Here is a 20,476-nt window from a genome sequence, read left to right as displayed (position 1 = left end):
CGGGCTCACCCACTCGTAGTCAATAAGTAGTTCTGCTATCACGTTCTCCCTCGCTTGCTCCAAAATTCCGATTTTAAACCACATAAATAAAACAACACAATGCAAATAAACATTTACAATAATTTTAGTTCACCGTCAAGGGCTTTAAAACCCAGTTTAAACCATGGTGTCAATACGAGCGCGCATGCTCAGTACTGCCTTTGTGTGGCTGACTTGCTAAGGTAGCAACCAACGGCTAGCCTTAAACATTTAGACGACACAGAGGTAGCTAGCAGGTTAGCCGAACAGCTAATCATGGTGAATGTAAAGAAGCGGAAAGGTCGGGTCGTGATTGACTCTGACTCTGAAGACAGCGCCAGTGACGATAACTTAGACCAGGTAGGTGTCCATTTTTATTATTTAGTGACGTTTAACCGCCAACTGAGGTGTCAACAGCTTGAGGTGAAGCTAACGCATGCTAACTGACTGCGCTGTGTTTGGCCTCGCTCGAGCTAGGCCTGTTTTATTTACAACACACTCCTCTGTTTCTCACTCAACTCACAAGTCAGCAAGTCAAATAAACTGTCAGTGACACGTTAAGTATTCTGCCACATTTACAGGCTCCATGAATGTTTTTTAAAAGCACTGCATTAGCATCAGTTAGCAAAGTTATGCTAAGGTTACAGTGATGCTCTGGACGTTAGCAGTCCTGCAGTGTTGTGTTAGCAATTAAAATACCGCGCACTGGTGTTAATCTGTGAGCAGCTTCACTATGATCCTTTTCAGTTAGTGAATGTGACTGTTAGCTTTCAGACTCAATGGTGTGAAGACGTTTGCACCATCTGGAGCCGCAGCAGAGTTTGATTTAGAGAGAAGAACCTTATCTCCGGAGTGACGTCATGGGCGCAGAGCTGTAGTTCTATTTCGGTGTTGTTGTCAAACAGACTGAGAATACCTGCAGGGTAACATGTCAGTGAATGCAGCTTCAGTGTGTCCCATGCACGAACAGGTGAACATAGGTGCTGCAAAACAACCAGATGAGGCGTTCAGGGCCTTGGTGGAGGGAGCACTGTTTGCTCTGTTGCTCCTGACAGCAGTGGGTTGTTTTGTTTTTGCTGAGAGTAGAGATATGCATGCTCAATTCTGACTCCAATGCAGCTGAAAGTTGCTCAGTTGGATTATTAGTTCAGTTAAAGTACTGGAGAGCTTGCTTTCAAAAAATGCACAAGTATTCAAACTCCTTAGAAATCTCTAAACATTTTTCTATTCTCATTTTTAACTCCTCTTATCCACTGCTGAGGTTTAAAGTTGAATTATAATATCTGTTGGTTGTGAAGATTAACTCACCAAACTGCTGGTGCACATTTATAATCTCTTGAACAATGATACTGTCAGTTTAAAATGTTCATTTTATTTTGGTTTACAAAGTCAGAAAAGCCTGAAGTTGCCAAAACATGATTCTTAGTTTTATCCTCACATTAAGGATTAGAGATTGTTAAATCAATACCCGATCAGTTCAGTATCGGGATCTTAAAAGTAGGATCAGTGCATCCCTAATTTTCACAATGCATGAGTGCAGTTAAAGAGACATGGGTTTATTCTACTCCTTTATATAACTTAACTTATATGGCATCTTTAAAAACAAGGGCTAAAGAAACTAACAGCATATTTCTGCTGTAATGCACGGCTCATAGGGTGCACCAACAAGTTCAACATGTGTAGCCATATAGAAGTAATTTTGAAGTGTTTGGAACAGACATTAAAATAGTTATCTGCATGCTTATGAAGCTCAGGTGATGAGTAACACACTTCTTTAACACGACCAGATTAAAAGTGTGTCTCAAGAACCGTCATCCTGAACAGCACCAAGAGTTTCTGGAGAGTGAGAATGAAAAAGCATTCCTTTCTTCAGTCGTTCAACAAAGCTGAGAAATACAGAGGCGACCATAACAAGGAGCGTAACAAAATACAAACATTGCTCTCTCAGCACGGTGGAAGGTGCTGCACTAGAGCCTCTCTCTCAGCCTTACCTGAGCAGCACAGCTTCATCTTCAGTCACATAGAGAAGCTTCTTGCTATTACTTCTCATGTTAACTTCACTGCAGACATCTGGACATCAAGTCTAAGTCCTTTCATTTTATTTTATTTATTTATTTATTTTTTTAATTTAACCTTTATTTAACCAGGTAAAACCCATTGAGATCAGGATCTCTTTCACGAGGGTGACCTGGCCAAGAGGTCAGCAGCACATGTCACAAAACAGTCACACGAAAATGACAGCACAAATTAAAACGTACACTTTATAAATACATAGTGTTTTACAGTATGAATAAGAGGAGTGGAAGCTGTAAAAAACAACAAACAATAATTTAAGGTTTAAAACACAGGCACTGTTCACTGCTCTCACGCTGTCTGTCCCTCAGGATAGAACGGAAGGCTCCAAGAGTCATAAGTTCAGAGAGTTTCAATGAAGTCTGTAGAGCGTTCCATGCCATAGGGGCAGCAAAGCTGAAAGCTCTTTCCTTTCAGCATGTTGGTTGAGCGTCACTGCCCGGTGGATTGACGACATGTCTGCGACAGAAAATATTATTCTGTTTCTCATGACTGAATCTCTACATTTGAGAAAGATCATTTATGATAGAATGAAATTTGTCAAGTCTGTCTTGTTTTATGTTTATTTCAAAAATTTGGAAACTGTCCCAATCAGAGTAACAAGTGGAAATATCTGCAAAAGTCCAACATAAAAATATCTTGCATGCTGCAGATTTCAAACTCCAAAGTAACAGGAAGGGCCAACTGTGGAATAAAAATGCAGATTAAGTCCCTACAAGCACAGGCAGCTTGGTTTAAAATACTCACCTCGACATGCTTTCTCAGGATGTAAGAAGTGATGAAGTTCGTGCACAGGAAACGATACAAATCAGTCGCCATTTCAGAATCCTCACACATGGCTTTAAGATGCACAAGTGGCTGCACAGCTGGTCATCTCTTCCCAGCACCATTAAATACGTCAGTCATGCAGATTTCTCCCTCTCTCTCTAACCTAACTCAGGATTTAACTTTTGGAACTTTGTGACTGCAGGGTCTCATTTTGTGGCATCACTACGTTGACGTGCTAATCCACAAGTTTCTATACATTCAGTCTATTAGATCAGAATCTATTGTGCATGAAGATAAGACATTTTAAGGAAAGGAATCAGTGACAGCTGATCAAAACACACTTACCCTGCCGATGAGTGCTCTCTTTTTACCATTTTTTTAATGTCATATTTCCAATGGTTAAGACTTATTGGAAGGTGATATGAGGCCTTGAGTTTCTGTGCCTTTAAGTTCACTAAACTGTGATGACAAAAAGCTTCAATCTGATGTAGATGCAGCACGTTGGAGCAGGTGTACACAACGTTTCAGGGTTTTGTTCCTTTGCTTCACCAGTCTAGATGTTTTCATGCCCTGGGTGACCGCATTAGATTCCTCTTAGGGGCAACATACCAACCTGAAACTGAATCGTTAGATTTGGGGAGGACTCATCATGTCCCTTATGTGCACGGACAGCAAGGATGTAAGGTTAGTCCGTCCCAAGGTCGTTATACACGGTGACATAACGAGGTGTTGAAGAGCTTCAGGGTGTAATCAGGGAGAGATCGCAGACATTCAGTTTGTCTGAAGGAGAGAAACGTACGGGAGGTTGGCTCTGAAACAGGCATGAGTCAGGTCACGTACAGGGAGGTAGTGATTGGGAGGAAGAAGTGAAGACAAATTACTGCTCACACCCTCCATGAGTATGTGGTTTGATGACGGTGTGTGCGCTGCCTTGCTCACGTGTGAGAAACTGACCTGCACAATAAAAATACTCGTCTTCTCTGAGCGGCTCGGCCCGTCGGTGAGCTTTCACACCTCTGAGCTGTGAGATCGTCCGTGTCTGATAGGTTTGCTCGCTCTGTGATTATCACAACGTTGACTGATCGTCTGTATCGGAGGTGTAATAATAGGGCAGAGTCGCTCCTCTGACCCGTCCTCGGAGGTGGGCACAGAGGAGGAATGAGGGGAAGGTGTCGCTCATGCTGTGTGTTTACAAGCCTTTCTCTTGCATTTCCACAATGCAATGCAAAATCACAAACACATAAAGGTGTAGTGATCGCAGAGCTCCTTGCCTGCAGTGTGTAAGAGGCTTGATCAGAGCTACACTTGCAGAAACCATTTCTAACTTTGTAGTGTTAAAGTGTGATTTGAGATTACAGTTTCTCAACTCTTAAAGCTCCTTTGAGGAGTTTACAGCTGGTCATGAAGCAAACTGAAATTTGTACTAAAGCCTCCACACGAGCTACAAAGCAGACCTCTTGATTCTTTAAAGCATCAATCTGCAGAAACAGTTAAGATTTCTGTGAGTGAAAGATTTGACTGTAGAAGAAAGCAGGATGAGATGGATGTTGTTGAAACACAAACGTATAACATGCACAAGACTAATGTTGTGTTCATTAATTATTAATTTAGTGTTCTGACATTTTAATGACGAATATGCAGGAATTAATCTATGTAGAAAACACAGTCAACATAGTTTGTTCTTTCTTAACCCGGTGACTTCGTTTGATTTCAGGAGCTTTTGTCTTTGGCGAAGAGGAAGAGAGTCGACTCAGGCGAGCAGGAGGAGCCCGTCAGCAAACCTGCAGCTTCTACAGACTCCGAGACCTCCGACAGTGACGATGAGGTACGAGACTGTCAGCGTTTGACCTTAAAGAAATCACCTTTCTGTTTACATCTGTTTATCTAACCCAGACTGAATGTTTCCCTCTGCTGCTCAGTGGACTGTGGGGGGAACCAAAGGAAAGAAGAAGGTTAAACCGGGGAAAGGGTCTGAGAAGAAGAACGCCACCAAGAAGAAGGTTAACAAAGCGACGGCGTCCGGCAGCTCTGATGGAGACAGCTCCGCGGAGAGCTCTGCACCAGAGGAGGGTACGTGTGACTTTAAATTCAGTGTGTCATCATTAAAGACACAATTACTCCAGTATGCACGAGTGATTAAGATTAAGGAGCGTGTTGTTAGCAGAGATGTTGAATATAAGCTCAGACGTGACGAGCAGAGCTGCACGCAGTCTTCTGAGTGTGGATTACGCACACAGGGTTTCATGTCCTCGTGTGTTTCAGGCAGGATTAGATGACTAATGTACTTATCCTCCTCATTCAGTCAATATCCCACAGCGTAGTGTCTAAGCTGTTGCTCAGAGGGTCAGCAGGGTCATGGAAATCCTGGAAAATGTGGTTAAAATCCAGGCTGAGTGTTGATGCTGATTGGGAGACAAAAAGGCCCCAGTACCCCCAATCTTAAGCTCCTAGAATTTGGATTTCTGCTGAATGATTGTTTAAAAAAGCACAACAAGTCATTGCAACCTCCTGATTCGTGTCTTAGTGATGGATCCAGCTTGCTCACCTGCCTTTAGTTAACCTTTAAAATGCATGTAACAGACAGAAGTTATGTTATTGAGCTCTTCATAACTGAATCGTTCTCTCATCAGGCGAGGTGTCTGACTCTGAGAGCAACAGCTCCTCCTCCAGCTCCGACTCGGACTCCTCAGAGGACGAGGTATTCAGGGACGGCTACGACGATGACCTGATGGGAGACGCCGAGGACCGAGCTCGCCTGGAGCAGATGACGGAGAAGGAGAGGGAGCAGGAGCTGTTCAACAGAATCGAAAAGAGAGAAGTGCTGAAGAGACGGTGAGCGGCGGGGTGTTCAAAATGTGCCGTATCGAGTTGCCCTGCGTGGTTACAGACACCTGCTGTCCACAGATATACATTTCTGTAGCTCTGTGTAAACAAACCGCTGTCAGCTGTTCACAAGAGACCAGCTGGAGGAGATAGACGCGTTTCTGACGGCCTACTTTGCACTTCATAAACAGATAAACACAGTGAAGTCACAACACATTAATAACAGATTTATATATTATCTCCACTCAGTTAATGAAGCTTTCAGGCTCTGAAATCAATCACCACTTTATTACTGAACACTCCCAGGGCCTTGGAAATCTCCCTCCAGTTCGCAGCCACTTATTTCAGAGCATGTCGCACTCCATCACTTCCTGCTGCGTCACTTGCTGTCGTTAAGGTCACTCCGATGGGCAACAATGCACTTAAGCTGATTTAGTTGCAGACCCTTGCTTGTGTTGCATGCTGTTTTAACATGGAATATGTGAAAAAATAAGATCAAACTATAAAATATCAGTCGAATGCATGCACCAGGAGACATTTGAAAGGAATTTAGATTTTGTTCTTGCTTGAATTTCCCCTGATTTCTCAACAACTTGCTGTTTGTGTCGACAGTTTTGAAATCAAGAAGAAACTGAAGACGGCAAAGAAGAAGGAGAAAGAGGAGAAGAAGAAGAAGCAGGAGGAGGAGCAGGAAAAAAGGAAGCTATCCCAGGTCCCAGACACACAAGTGGTGAGTTCAAGGACATGATTGTGCTTCACTACAGGTGAAAAACAAAGCACACATTGGATGCAAAATCTTACGAGGATTGAGATTCCCCAAACTCCAAAAACAACATTTTTAAAGATGCTTTCTTTACATATCTTGAAGACAGACCTGACAGAGTTCTCACTTATTACAAATCTGCACAAACATGTAGTTATTAAGCATCCTTTTAAGATCATAACGCTGAAGTCACCAGATTGAAATGTATCAGTGAAACTCGAAATCTGCAGAGACAGATACACCAGCGATCTGCAGTCAATACAGCATGAGAAACAACAACATATGAATTCATTTCTAACACAAGTTTTAAATCCTGCGTTTGACTCTGTGTGACTGTAACACCCTCCTCCCTCCAGGTCATGTCCCACAACAAGGAGAGACGATCCAAGCGGGATGAGAAGCTTGACAAAAAGTCTCAGGCCATGGAGGAGCTGAAGGCTGAGCGTGAGAAGAAGAAGAATAAAACAGGTTGGTGTGACTTTAACTTCATCGTGTCGTGTTTTTATGGTTCCATGATCTGACGTTTCATCTCTTTGCTGAGCAGCTGAACTTCTCGCCAAGCGGCAGCCCCTAAAGACGAGCGAGGTGTACTCTGATGACGAAGAAGAGGAGGAGGAAGACGACGACAAGTCGTCAGTGAAAAGCGACCGGAGTTCCCGCTCATCGTCTTATGATGACGACGAGTATGTTTCATTCTCTTCACATTAAAGCAAAACAATCATCACAGGTTTGTTTCCTCTTGATTTAAACTCTCTGATGTTTTTTATTCTGCGAACAGAAAAGAAGAAACTCCGCCCAAGTCTCAGCCGGTCTCACTACCTGATGAGCTCAACAGGATCCGCCTGTCCAGACACAAGCTGGAGCGCTGGTGCCACATGCCCTTCTTTGCGAAGACGGTGACGGGCTGCTTTGTGAGGATAGGGATCGGGAACAACAGCAGTAAACCAGTTTATAGGGTAAGCCCGGTTTCAAGGTCGAGGTGGAACGAGACCAGAATGTTGAACTTTGATTTGATACTCGTAAAAATCAAAATATATCGATACCACTCCTGGGCACCAAAGACCAAAGGCAGCTTCTGGTTCAGAATGTGACTGTAGATCTGTTTCTTCATGAGATTCTTTGACTGAGTTTTGCTCCTCCCCTTGTTTTTTCTAAAGGTTGCTGAAATCGTGGACGTGGTAGAGACGGCGAAGATTTACCAGCTCGGGACGACACGAACAAACAAAGGACTACAGTTAAGGTTGGTGCTGAATTATCAACACTGCATACATTGTACCTTTTGGTAATCAAGAACCGTTTCTTCAAACATGTGACCTTTTTGACCTTTGTATCCTCGGCAGGCATGGCGGCGACACACGGGTGTTCAGGCTGGAGTTTGTGTCAAATCAGGAGTTCACAGAAAACGAGTTCATGAAGTGGAAAGAAGCGGTGAGTGTTTGAAAAGTGTTTGCATTCCTCTGCAGGGATCAGATTGATGCAGCTATTTGAGCATCTCTAACATCTTGTACTCTAGAATATGTGATTTTTTTTAAAGGACACTCACTAAGCCAGATATTAAAACCTTGAAATGAAAGTTCAAGTTCCTCTTCTCTTCTTCAGATGCTGGACGCTGTGATGCAAGTACCGACTCTTGACGAAATCACCAAAAAGGAGCAGTCCATCAAAGAAGCTATGAACTACAAGTTCAATGACAAAGACATAGAGGATGTAAGGCAGCTTCTCCTGCATGTTACTCGATCTGTTCGGCTTCAGGGCGAATAGAAATCTTACCTTTTGTTGTTTTTCTCGCTGCAGATTGTTAAAGAGAAGGACAGATTCCGAAAAGCACCGCCGAATTACGCCATGAAGAAAACACAGTTACTTAAAGATAAGGTAAGATACAGCTTGTGATACTCTTGGTAGCTTATTTAAAGCTCCTGTGAGGAACTTTCTCTGTGCATAAAGTGGTCCCTTTAACCTCTGCTGACCTCGTCCTGCAGCTACAAGCATTCAAAATTACAATCTAGGAATCACCTGTCTTGTTGCTGATAAAAATGCATCCATAACAAACTAAAGATCTCTCACATGGGCTTTAAAGTCAAATATAAACTCTTCTTAATGATGAATCCACATAAATATAAACACATTTCCTGCGTTTTTAATGTTACTGTTGTCATTTCTGACTGAAGGCGATGGCAGAAGAGAGCGGAGACGGTGACAAAGTCAAGGTGATCCAGGATGAGCTGAACGAGCTGGAGGAGAGAGCAGAAGCACTCGACAGACAGAGGACAAAGAGCATCTCTGCTATCAGGTTTGATCTTTGATTTGATCTTTATTTTATTTTATTTGATCTTTATTTTATTTTATTTTATTCTATTTTATTTGATCTTTATTTTATTTTATTCTATTTTATTTGATCTTTATTTTATTTTATTTGATCTTTATTTTATTTTATTCTATTTTATTTGATCTTTATTTTATTTTATTCTACTTTATTTGATCTTTATTTTATTTTATTTGATCTTTATTTTATTTTATTTGATCTTTATTTGATATTTATTTGATCTTTATTTTATTTTTATTTGATCTTTATTTTATTTTTATTTGATCTTTATTTTATTTGTTTTGCACAGGGCCAAAGTGTCCGCCCCTTACTCGTTTTGTATAATAATAATAATACTGAAAGGACCTGCCAAACTAATAGAACTTAAGTGTATATGATAAAGTTTTAAGTGGATGAGGATTAATTAAAAGAAACAGAGTATGTAAAAGAATAAACTGAAGTAAGCTGAGTTCAAGACGCCTCTTCTGTTAACTTCTGAGAACATCTTTACCCTTTATTTTACTCTTTGAAATATTTTAAAAGCTCCATGGGAGGAAATTAAGAAAATTGCACATTTATATATTTTTTAAATAAAATAATTTGTTGTGATTTTATGAGAGAAATATCTTTAACTCTTGTTATCTATTATTTTGAATCCTTCAGCTACATCAATCAGAGGAACAGAAGCTGGAACATCGTGGAATCAGAGAAAGCTCTCGTGGTAAGTGTTTAACTCTTTCACCTTCACACTGAATATCATTATTACTTTCTATGTTTAATTTAAAGGTCTGGATTGTTTTTTGTTTTTTTTATGAACGTTGTATATTAGAACCTTTTTGACAGAATTTGACAAAAGTTGAACACTTATAACAAAACTGTAAGACAACAAAATTCTTCAATAATAACAAGAAAATAAAAATAAATAAATACAAAAATATTAATCAAAGGTCAGGATTGTAAACAAAATGTGGGAATTAAAGAATTATAAAAAAAATGCTTCAAAAATGGAAGTTTTATTGTCGACCCCTTAATTGAGGAACTTGCTTTGCAGCCTGCGTCCGTGGTTTCTCTTTCAATATATTTATTCTTAAATAAAGATTTCACAATACACAAAAAACCCACAAAGAAAATAAACCCATAATGCTCACAGAAAACATTATCAAAACAAAGCAAAACAAGACAAAAAAAATAAAATAAAAGACAAATTTTTCTTTCACAGTGTTAGTACATGCAGCAAACACAACCTGAAACATGTACTGTATACATTTAACATTTTAATGTGATACATTTGATACCCGTGGTTTCTAAATAATGTGCATCATTCTGTTTAATGCAGCTTTAGGCAGATTAGATATTTTGCTACCTGCATTAGTTTCACAATCAGAAGATGAGTCTACTGGGAGCTGATATCATCAATATTTATTACACCAGGAAATGATTGATAGTATTCATAACAAGACCAGCAGGGGGCGCTGGTTTAGCTGAGTCAGCGGATCAGGTGCCCTGTATAAAGAGACAGTCTCTCCTCTCTGGAGTCTCCTGTCTCTTTTAAGCTGTTCTGTTTAATAAATAACTGCAGAAGCTTCTTTGAAATATTAATTTAAAGAAGAAAGGGTCTGATAATGTAGTTTTTCACAGCCTCAGTTCTGCATCCTGTTCACATCCTGCACGTCGTGTTTGCACTGACGGGTGTGACACGACTGCATTGATGTTACCTGATAAAAGTTTCCTGTTCATATTTTATGTTTCTTTATGTTTGCAAATATTAAACACACAGTTATCTGATAAGCTGAAATACTGCCTTCCTTCAGATGTTGAACATGCTTCTGGTTTATGTTTCCTCAGGCTGAAGGACAAAACTCCAAAAACCAACAAATGGATCCTTTCACACGAAGACAGTGCAAGCCCACCATGGTGTCTAATGTAAGGTCTATTCTTTTCTCTGTGGTGTAATAATGCTGAATCTAACATTGATAGTCTGTTAAACCTGTCTGTATCTTTTGGTCCTGCAGGCCAGAGACCCGTCAGTCCACGCAGCTATCCTGGCCCACCTGAACCAGAAGTACGGCTCTGGATCAGCATCAGATCTTGCAGGCGACAAGAACAAACTGGTGAGAGGAGACGCTCAGTGTTTTGGAGTGTGAACTCTGTGATGTTAAAATAACTGTAAATGTTATTTCATTAATGATCTGATTGTTCTTTCATTTGCTGCATTTTAGGGTCAAGCAAACTCAAAAGACAAAGACCTCCCCAAGCCAACCACTGACCTCTCAGAGGACTTGTTCAAAGTTCATGATTTCGACGTTAAGATTGACCTCCAGGTCCCCAACGCAGGTGAGAGGTTTCTTCCTTGTGTGTTATCCTGCTCGATGTCATTGCTTTAATAATAATGATGTTTTTAATAACCTGTATTTTGCTCCCCTGTCCTGCAGAGGCCAAGTCTCTGTCTGTAAGCTCCAACGCACTGCCGGTGAAGGACGGTGCCCCCCGCAGGTCCCTCAACCTGGAGGACTACAAGAAGAGGAGGGGGCTGATCTGACGTGGGCAAGCCTGTCATTCAGAAACCACACTGCATATGTAATTGGCTGTGTGTGTGTGAGAGAGAGTGAGTGTGAGTGTGAGAGAGCAAGTGTGTGTGTGTGAGTGTGTGTGAATGACTCCCAGAGGACGTGTGTTTGAATGTTCATACGACAGACTGTTTATCCGAACACAGAGGAAATACTGATGGAGCAAAGATTTTTTCTCAAAGGATCTCTCAGAAGAAATTTGTCCAGATGTTTGTTTTTGTTTATTTTTCATCCTCACACACAAACTCGTACGTTGAGTTGTGTTTCTTTTTTATGTATTTAACTTCTTTACCCGCAATTTTGGATCTTCTGGATTCCACTCCTCTAATGTCTTTTTATTTTTCTGAAAGGACACAGCGCTTGTGGATTATTACCTTGAACAAGGACACTATCTTAGAAGACTTAGATTGTTGAGGCATTTTGAGACGACTGGACTGGAGCTCTGATGGAGATTACCAGCGTGTTCTTACATGGATGACTGTTGTAAATCCCCCCACTCCCCCTGAATCTGCGCAGTTTGCAGTCCATCCTGAATTTTAACAGCTTTGTGTTTTATGGCAAAGTTTAGATCTTGGACTCGTATGTGCCGCCGGCCCCTCATGACAAATGTGAGAAGTTGAGCACACGCGGGGAAAGACATTTGTCCCTTTTTAAGTCTTTGAAACAACTAAATTCAAAAGGAACCTTTTCTATGGCTGGCCTGGTTATACAAGTGTTGCTTCAGTTCTGTTTTTCTCTTGGTTGTTTATGGGAAAACATTCCCCTCCCCTCGACTTCCAGAGCAGATTCTTCGTGTTATTGATTGTGTCCATAGTCAGTTCCTGTATTGATGTGGCATGCCATGTAAATATGCATTTTGGAGTGAGTGCGGAAAAAATAAAGAGGCACTGTTTCGTAACTTTGTCAGTTTGTGTCATTTCTGATCTGAGGATGAGAATGTGAAGACTTAATGAGATCAATACAGAAACCAAAAGGTCACTGGAGTTCAAATACATAATGTCATTGAAGTCATGTTGGTGTTATGGAGTCTTTCATTTTTTTTATACATGTTACAAATATTATTTACCTGGGTTTAATTCAGCTGTAAGCAACTGTAGCTTGCATCTACATGTAAGTCCTCTTGTTATGTGTGTTTTATCCTGAATTATAATTCTTTCTCCTGAAAACATTCTCTCTTACTTTTCTAAAGGGATAACTTAATCTATGTCAGTGTAATTGTATTGCAGTTAACTATTTTTTCTTTAACATATAGAAAATATTTAAGGTCTATCACAAAATGTAGGACTAAAGGTATTTCAGTAACACATTTTTAATTTGATGCATATTTAAACACAATTGTAGTTTGTAAAGTTGTGAGTATAGCTTCAAAAATAGATGAAGGTCAACCTTTTTTCCTTTTTATAAGATGATATTATTGCATCTCAAGAAATTAAAGGGTCAAAAAAGGTTAGATTTTTTTTAAATTAATCAATTTCAGTAAGGTAAGTCAAAATGCAGTAGCCTTATATTATCAAGTCTTTTCTTTCCTTTAAGTTATATTAATTAAATACTGGAAACATGCTAGTTTGTGTGTAATAAGACTATAATATATTAGATATTTACTTTGTTAAATAATTCATTGAAAATATTACATTCTAAATTTTTTAGATGAACTGTGTACTGATAAAAATTACTAGACAGTATTTTTACAATGGCACACCTGTCCTACCATAAAAGGTAGGCATTGTAAAGTTAAAATATGTTTTCTCCATTTTCAATTTTCTCTGCTGAACGTCTGTGTCAAACAACTACTACTATGCTTTTTGTTAATTGTACATTTGATTGTTGATAATAAACATTCAAACTCAAACTTCACTTCTGGATGGCACTCTTCTATTTACTATATTCTCTTTATGTTACAAAGATGTTTCAATACTTATTATTTTTATGTTATTTTACAGGAGAGAATTAAGGCCACTGACATTTTTTGGAAGACTGGTAAGCAAATAAAATGTGTTTACAATGGTATTTTTAAGTATTATTCTGAGGTTAAAGTCAGAATTCTGAATTTAATTTCAGAATAAAATTAAATAAAATAGTACACCTAAAAAATGGCTTCCTTGCAGCCCTCAAAATATTTTTTACAGTGGCCCTAATCCTCTTCCTTATTATTTAATATTGAAAGTGTCATGACATCATTGTAGTGTGTACATCACACTGTACACACAGATAGAAGGAGGGTTGTGTTTATTGTAAAGCCCATTGGTTAATTTTTAATCAGGCGGCTCATCGGGCGCTCTGTTTGGGGTCCTCGCTCTGTAGCGCTTCCTGGTCCACGTATTGAGAAGATCCCTGACATCCTCTGTGACAGATTCTGACTTTACACTGAGTTTGTTTGGATTGAGTTTCTCTTACATGTTGACTCTTCACCCCGCGGCGGTGGGCAGCTGACCGGAGACGTTTTCAGACTTCACGGTCCCGTTAACCGGTGAGAGGAAGATTCACTACGAGACAGCTAGCATGTTAGCTTTAGCATTAATGGAGTTAATCTGAAATCAGCTGTGTTTACTTTACTTTAGGACTACGTCAGCGCAGAGGAGGATGACTCTTGTCATTTTACATTATGGGAATCTTTACAGGAACTAAATAAGTCTAATTTAAGACACTAACTCATCAGTCATGTCGTGTTATTAGCTGTCCTCAGGTCTGTTTCTATCATCGATCAGACTCCTGATTTCAGCATCATGACTCCATCCTGTTTGTGTCTATTCATCAATGTGTTATCAGAAGAGATGGCGACTGTTTTGCCATTACTAGACTGTTAGAAATATAATATTAGCAGCTGTATAGATGTAAATGTAAGAAGACAGAGATGAGGATGTTTAAAGCTGCAAACATGAGAAAGAGAGGAGACAGATAGAGACATATATCCATGCCCATAAAGTCTATCCAGTGTCTCTGAGTCATGATTGATGAGCAGCTGACATCTAAGGTTCTTTAAACCGTGTGTCTGTGTCTCCGCCTCCAGGATCATCATGTCCTGGTTCACTGACTTGGCCGGTAAAGCTGAAGACTTCCTGAATAAAGTGGACCAGGGAGCTGCTACCGCCCTGACCCTCAACCAGGAGAGATCGTCCTCCTTCTCCTCCCCGTATGAAGGAGAATCAATCATCAAACCAGAGTACAACACTTCAGATTATAAGACCAGCACAGCTGTATCACATCACACCTATTCCTCCTCTCACGATGCCCCGAGCTTCATCTCTTCAGCCGCTGGAAACATCAAGAGATCCAGTGCGACTCTGCTGGCCGGCACCGCCAACGTGCCCAGCACCGCCTCCGCTTCGAACAGCGGCGCCCCGAACTCTGCCAAACCCTCGTCTGGGTTTGTGAGGCCCAAAAAGAGCGAGCAGGACGTGGACGACGACATGTTGTTTGACTTTCTGAACAGCTCGGATCCTCCTGACAGCAGCAGGCGGGACTCAAGAAGAGAACTTGTGAAAGCGGTGGTGCCGGTCATGGAGGCCCAGAACCTGACACCGCCTCGTTCCACCACACCTCATACGGTTCCATCCGCCCCGTCCACGCCACCCTCCACCAGGGGGGTTTCCAGGGCCTCCAGTATGAGCTCTCTGTCTGCTCACAGCGTCAAAACATCGGAGGAGAGCTCGGCGAAAGAACAAAGTCAAGGTAGGAGTCTTAAAGCTGCTGTGAGAACTTTGGCGCCCCCTGTGTCCAAAGATTCACATCACAAGTTTACTCTGATCTTCTCCTGGACATCCTGAGATGGCTTTCAGACTAAAAAAATCTCACTCTGCTTTCTTTTAACACTCAAACGTGTTTTAATGTTCATTTTTATTGGTCACCCCGACTCTCATTCACTTCCACTGGCTCTCTGTAAAGTACCGCATCACCTATAAGCTCCTCCTCCTCACCTACAAATCCCTGCATGCCCTCGCCCCCCAATACCTGGCTGACCTCCTCCACCTCCACCAACACATTCCATCCCGGAACCTAAGGTCTTCGGACCTGGGTCTCCTCTCCATCTCCATCTCCATCCCCTGGACTAAGCTGTGGACCTTCAGGGACAGAGCCTTCAGTGTGGCAGCCCCTACTCTGTGGAACTCTCCCCTCCCTACATCCGCAGCGCCCCGACCCTGGACACTTTTAAAGAAGCAGTCAAAACACACCTTTTCTTCAAGGCCTTTCCCTGTTAGATATCCCCACCTACCCCCCAGACCCCCTACCTGACCCTGTGAAGCGACCTCGGGTTTCTTGAAAGGCACTATATAAATATCAGCTGTTATTATTTGGAGTTAATAATGTCCTTAGGCGTGCCGTCAGCCACTTGGTCCGACACCTTCCCCCCTCACAGCTCTGACGGACAAATTCCACCTGATCCATGTCCGGTCCGTCTCTGATCTGTTCTCTTATTTCTGAAGCTCTAAATTTATTTTGTTTATGTAGCCTGAGGATGACAGTATTTGTATCTCAAATGTGTCTTTATCCTGCCGCTCTCTCCTGATAATGTCACGTGATGTTTCATGAGCAACAGAAGCAGCCACTCTGTCACCTCCTTTCTATGAATCATTTTCAGTGCTTCTGTCTGAACGATGTTTTTCTGATCTCTGCTGCAGAAACACCTGAGAGTTCAGACTCAGGCTTGGCCGTCCCTCAGGAGTCCAGCAGACAGGAGCCCTCTCCTCTTCTTCCTCCTCCTCCTCCTCCTCCTCCCTCAGAGGAGCCTCAGAGTCAGATCATGTCCAGTCTGCGTCTGGAGAACCAGCTGCTGCGTAGCGAGGTGTCCTCCCTCAACCAGGAGATGGCTTCAATCATCCAGAGAGCAAAAGACCTCCAAGAGGGTGAGACATGAGACCTCACAGCTGCAGTCTTCACGTCTGCTCCTCTCTCCCTCTGTGTTGATTTAACGGTTTTTCGTGCACTCCCTTAGAGCTGAACCAGACCCGCCTTCGAGCAGACCGGCGGAACTCGGAGCAGTCTCAGAGCGACAGGATGTTACGGGAATTTCGGTCGCAGGTTGATGACCTCACAGAAACCCTCTCTGCCAAAGACGGTCAGCTTGCGGTCCTGAAGATCCGACTGGATGAAGCGGATCAGATGCTGAAGACTCGTAACGCTGCATTAGACGAGGTTCAGAGGGAGAAGTCGAGGTATGCACTCTTATGAGAGTTTGAAAGTGCAGAATGAATCCATCTTTCAGGAGTTGTTTGAAGTCTTCATCATCGTTTGGTTTTCTTTCAGGATCATTCAGGACCACTCACAGGGGAGCAGCATGCATAACCAGGCTCTGGAAACCATCCAGGAGAGACTGCGTGAGGCTGACCTCTCCCTCAGGAGGGAACAGGACAACTTCCGGCAGATGCAGGTAAACACAAAGTCATTCCTTTTCCTCTGCTTTTCATCCGGTTTAGTTTGCACGGAGGATTCTTTGACGACTTGATTCTCTCTCTTTTCTTGTGCAGAGCGAGTACGCTGGTCGTCTGTCCAAAGTGGAGGCTGAGAGGCAGACCCTCGCGGAGACGGTGACCGCAGCCGAGCGGCGGGCTGCAGAGGAGAAGCTCCGGGCCGATGATCTCCAGCAGCAACTGAAAAGTTCCAAAAATGCAGCTGAGAGCGCCAAACAGGAGCTACAGGACTACAAACACAAAGCTTCACGCATCCTGCAGGTAAGATCGACTCTGTTCTCTCTCTGCGTTCAGACGATCGTTTTTTATAGCTGCAGTCGTTTTCAAACAGATTCAGAACGGTTGTGTCTCCTGTGTCTGAATGCAGTCCAAAGAGAAGTTGATCAGCAGCCTGAAGGAAGGATCCGGTCTGGACACTCTGGACGGCAGCGGGGCGATGTCTCTGGAGCTGGAGGATCTGCGTCACGATAAGGAACTGCAGAGGGAGGAGATCCAGAAGCTGCAGGGACAAGTGCACACACTGCGGATAGAAATCCAGGTGAGACTTTTCAAGTGACAGAAAGTCTGATCAGAGAACGTTCAAATTCAAACCGCAGTGAAGATATTCAAGTGTTTTTCCTTGTACAGGATTTGGAGAATCAGGGTCTCACAGAAGCAGAGACCTGGAGGGAGCAGCAGGTGCAGTTAGAGGAGCAACAGGCTGCACAGCACAGAGCTAAGCAGGAGGTGGAGGCTGAGATGGAGCGCTACAAACAGGTAAGAGGAGAGAAGATGTGAGAAACCACAAACTGTGAGATGTGTTTTTAATAAAAGTGCATCCATCAACTCTCAGGAGCTGCAGTACGTGGAGGAGGAGCAACATCGAGCAAAAGCCACCCTGCAGAGCAGAGTCAAGGACCGGGAAGATGAAATCCAGAAACTCAGGAACCAGGTCGGTCCCTCGTGTGTCACATGTAGATGTCTGTCGGGAAGAAGAAAGTTGTAACACAGTGTTCTGATTCACTCTTCCAGTTGACCAACAAGACTCTCAGCAACAGCCAGGCGGAGCTGGAGAACCGTCTCCACCAGCTGACGGAGACCCTGATCCAGAAGCAGACCATGCTGGAGGCTCTGGGCACAGAGAAGAGCTCTCTGGTCTTCCAGCTGGAGCGTCTGGAGCAGCAGCTGAAGAACGCTCAGGGGGGGCAGAGCGGAGGGCAGGCCATCAACATGAGCGGTCTGGAGGGAGCAGGTAGGAGAGGATGATGGAGGAGAGGGTGGTGTCATACAGTCAAGCTTTTCATGATGGAGTAATTTTCTGTGTGTTACTTTTGAAGGGGCGCGACAGAGAAGCACTCCGGTCCTGTTCAGCGATCAGGACGCTCCAGGCATGTACGGACAAGTACGCAAGGCAGCCAGCACCATCGACCGCTTCAGGTACCTTTGATTCTTCTTCTCCTCACATCCTTTTCTTTAACACTTCCCTGAGTCTGACATGACCCTTGAATCTTACTGTTCCAGCATCAGACTCGGGATCTTCCTGCGGCGTTACCCGATGGCCAGAATATTCGTCATCCTGTACATGGTGAGTGTTTGAAAAGCTGCTTGTGGTTTAGTATTTGGATGCTGGTTAATGACACTGTCCTCTCTGCACAGGCGATCCTGCACCTGTGGGTCATGATAGTCCTCCTGACCTACACACCAGAGATGCATCACAATCATCCTGACGGGAGATGAAGACTTGAATCCTCCTGGTGTGTGTTGAGATGTTTGTTCACTGCAGCCCTCGGTGTACGGACAGTACGAGCTGCTGGGACACACGGAGCCTGGGTCCTGACTTTACCTGATTTGCACATAAATGCTTAGAATTAAAGTTATTTCTTCTTTTTTTGTTTCAAACTGAGGATCGATACCCGACGGCTGTCTGAACTGACGAGTTTTAAAGTAATTGCAGAGTGATATATATAAATATATATTGTGTTGGTGGTCTGTTGAAAGGACATTAAATCAAACACACCCGTTCTCATCGTCTGCTTCAGACCTCTGTCCTCTGGAGAGATTGTATTTAACACTATGTAAAAAAGATTCTTTTAATAAATGAGTACAAAGAAACTAAGCATCCTGGACGTTTTCTCAAAGATGATCTCAGTCTCACATCTTTAATGTCACTGTATTGCTTTGATCTCTGTCTACAAAGTCACGTTTAATCATGATGTGATATTTCTGAGTCTCATGCTGCAGATATGTGAAGAAAAGTGAATAGAGCTGAAGCGTTTAATACTTCTTTTCTTATTCAAACCTTTTTCACATTTATTTCTGACACAATTTCTCTACTAAATGTAATATTTTCTGAACTATTGATGGTTAATCTGATATAAAGTATCCACATCAAACCCAACATGTTGCAGACATTTCCTCCATGAGAGCACACTTAGCCACCCTTGTGCTTATTTGAAATGAAGCAACTACAACGTGTTGAGAATGATGCTGCCAGGATATTAACTGAAAAACTAAAACAGATTGAAACAACCCCACAGCTTAAATCACTGCACAGACATCCTATTGCTTCCCTTTGTTTATAAAGCTCTACATGACCTTACTTCTCCATAAATAAAATATATTTTATTTTATGTCCAAACTGGATCATTAGATCCTTAAATCCCTTACTTTAAAAAAATCCTCATGTGAAAGGAACAAGTGAATATTTTGTGTATTATGCCCCAAACTCTGGAGGTCGCTGCGTCTGGATATCAAAATGACAAACTCTTATCTTTTTTTATTTATTAATATGAAGTAATTTAATAGTTTTTGGTATTTTTTTAATTATAGTTTTTTGTATACTTTCATCTCTGACATATTTTTTGTCTTTTTTTAACATTTTACAAAATGTATTTTTGATTTTGTTTTACACACTACCAGTCAAAAGTTTGGACACACCTTCTCCTTCAATGGTTTTTATTTATTTTAATTATTTTCAACATTGTAGATTAAAACTGAAGACATCAAAACTATGAAATAATCTGGTTTTGTTCATAATCTGGATTACAACAGTAGTCAAATAAGGCTCTCCATTGTGTATTAACCCTACCTCTGAACAACACAACTGATGGTCTCAAACACATTAAGAAGGCAAGTCATTCTACAAATGAACTCTTGACAAGGCTCATGTTAATTAGAAACCATTCCAGGAGACCACTTCATGAAGCAGACTGAGAGAATACCAAGAGTGTGCAAAGCTGTCATGAAGGAAAAAGGGGGCTACTTTACAGAATCTAAAATATAAAACATATTCTGATTTGTTTAACACTTTTTAAAAAAAATTAAATAATTCCATATATGTTCTTTCATAGTTTTGATGCCTTCAGTATTAATCTACAGTGTTTACAATAATTAAAATAATACAAACCCTTGAATGAGAAGGTGTGTCCAAACTTTTGACTGGTAGTGTATATCATTGAGGTTTTTTTTTTACTGTAATGCTTTTAATTCAATTGTTTTAAATAACTGTTTGATAATCTTCTTCTTTCTTGTTCTAGTCTTCTATATTTTTTCTAAAGCAATTTATATTCTGGTTTCTGTTCCTTTGTGACCTTGCAGCATTCAGGGCTGCATGCTGGTATATATGAAAGGTGATATAAAATACAATGAGTTGGATTAACCTGTAAAGCCAAAGCTATTGTACCATATTCAATAAAAAAGACGGTATATCAATGTTAGTTAATTACAGTAATTACATTTAAAATACATTAGAATTCAAATTAATAATATAAAATTAAAG

General features: G+C 41.6%; 2 protein-coding genes across 2 annotated transcripts; both read left to right on the top strand.

Moving 5' to 3' along the window:
* Nucleotides 1-26: 26 nt before the first annotated feature.
* rtf1 (RTF1 homolog, Paf1/RNA polymerase II complex component) lies at nt 27-12,212 on the top strand. Its single transcript, XM_034675396.1, has 18 exons — nt 27-378; nt 4,574-4,684; nt 4,779-4,929; nt 5,490-5,691; nt 6,295-6,412; nt 6,802-6,913; nt 6,990-7,128; nt 7,224-7,401; nt 7,603-7,685; nt 7,786-7,873; nt 8,045-8,152; nt 8,240-8,317; nt 8,614-8,735; nt 9,411-9,468; nt 10,593-10,670; nt 10,760-10,858; nt 10,967-11,081; nt 11,180-12,212. The coding sequence occupies exons 1-18, from the start codon at nt 295-297 to the stop codon at nt 11,284-11,286; spliced, it is 2,031 nt and encodes a 676-aa protein (XP_034531287.1). The 5' UTR covers nt 27-294; the 3' UTR covers nt 11,287-12,212.
* A 1,374-nt stretch (nt 12,213-13,586) lies between these two features.
* golga5 (golgin A5) lies at nt 13,587-18,810 on the top strand. Its single transcript, XM_034675394.1, has 13 exons — nt 13,587-13,781; nt 14,322-14,983; nt 15,931-16,155; nt 16,245-16,464; nt 16,556-16,679; nt 16,777-16,980; nt 17,087-17,257; nt 17,347-17,475; nt 17,552-17,650; nt 17,731-17,950; nt 18,036-18,135; nt 18,220-18,283; nt 18,355-18,810. The coding sequence occupies exons 2-13, from the start codon at nt 14,329-14,331 to the stop codon at nt 18,433-18,435; spliced, it is 2,292 nt and encodes a 763-aa protein (XP_034531285.1). The 5' UTR covers nt 13,587-13,781; nt 14,322-14,328; the 3' UTR covers nt 18,436-18,810.
* Nucleotides 18,811-20,476: the final 1,666 nt, after the last annotated feature.

This window comes from Notolabrus celidotus, chromosome 22 (assembly GCF_009762535.1).
Source record: "Notolabrus celidotus isolate fNotCel1 chromosome 22, fNotCel1.pri, whole genome shotgun sequence".
Lineage (NCBI taxonomy): Eukaryota > Metazoa > Chordata > Actinopteri > Labriformes > Labridae > Notolabrus > Notolabrus celidotus.
Note: the sequence above shows the minus strand (reverse complement) of the source record. Positions and strands in the feature narration are given on the sequence as shown.

What these genes read in the sequence shown, in the direction of transcription:
- rtf1 (XM_034675396.1), top strand. Translation starts at nt 295, where the DNA reads ATGGTGAATGTAAAGAAGCGGAAAGGTCGGGTCGTGATTGACTCTGAC. An exon ending in GTGACGATAACTTAGACCAG is followed by an intron (nt 379 to 4,573) that starts GTAGGTGTCCAT and finishes GTTTGATTTCAG; the next exon opens with GAGCTTTTGTCTTTGGCGAA. An exon ending in TCATGAAGTGGAAAGAAGCG is followed by an intron (nt 7,874 to 8,044) that starts GTGAGTGTTTGA and finishes TCTCTTCTTCAG; the next exon opens with ATGCTGGACGCTGTGATGCA.
- golga5 (XM_034675394.1), top strand. Translation starts at nt 14,329, where the DNA reads ATGTCCTGGTTCACTGACTTGGCCGGTAAAGCTGAAGACTTCCTGAAT. An exon ending in AAGCTTCACGCATCCTGCAG is followed by an intron (nt 16,981 to 17,086) that starts GTAAGATCGACT and finishes GTCTGAATGCAG; the next exon opens with TCCAAAGAGAAGTTGATCAG. An exon ending in TATTCGTCATCCTGTACATG is followed by an intron (nt 18,284 to 18,354) that starts GTGAGTGTTTGA and finishes CTCTCTGCACAG; the next exon opens with GCGATCCTGCACCTGTGGGT.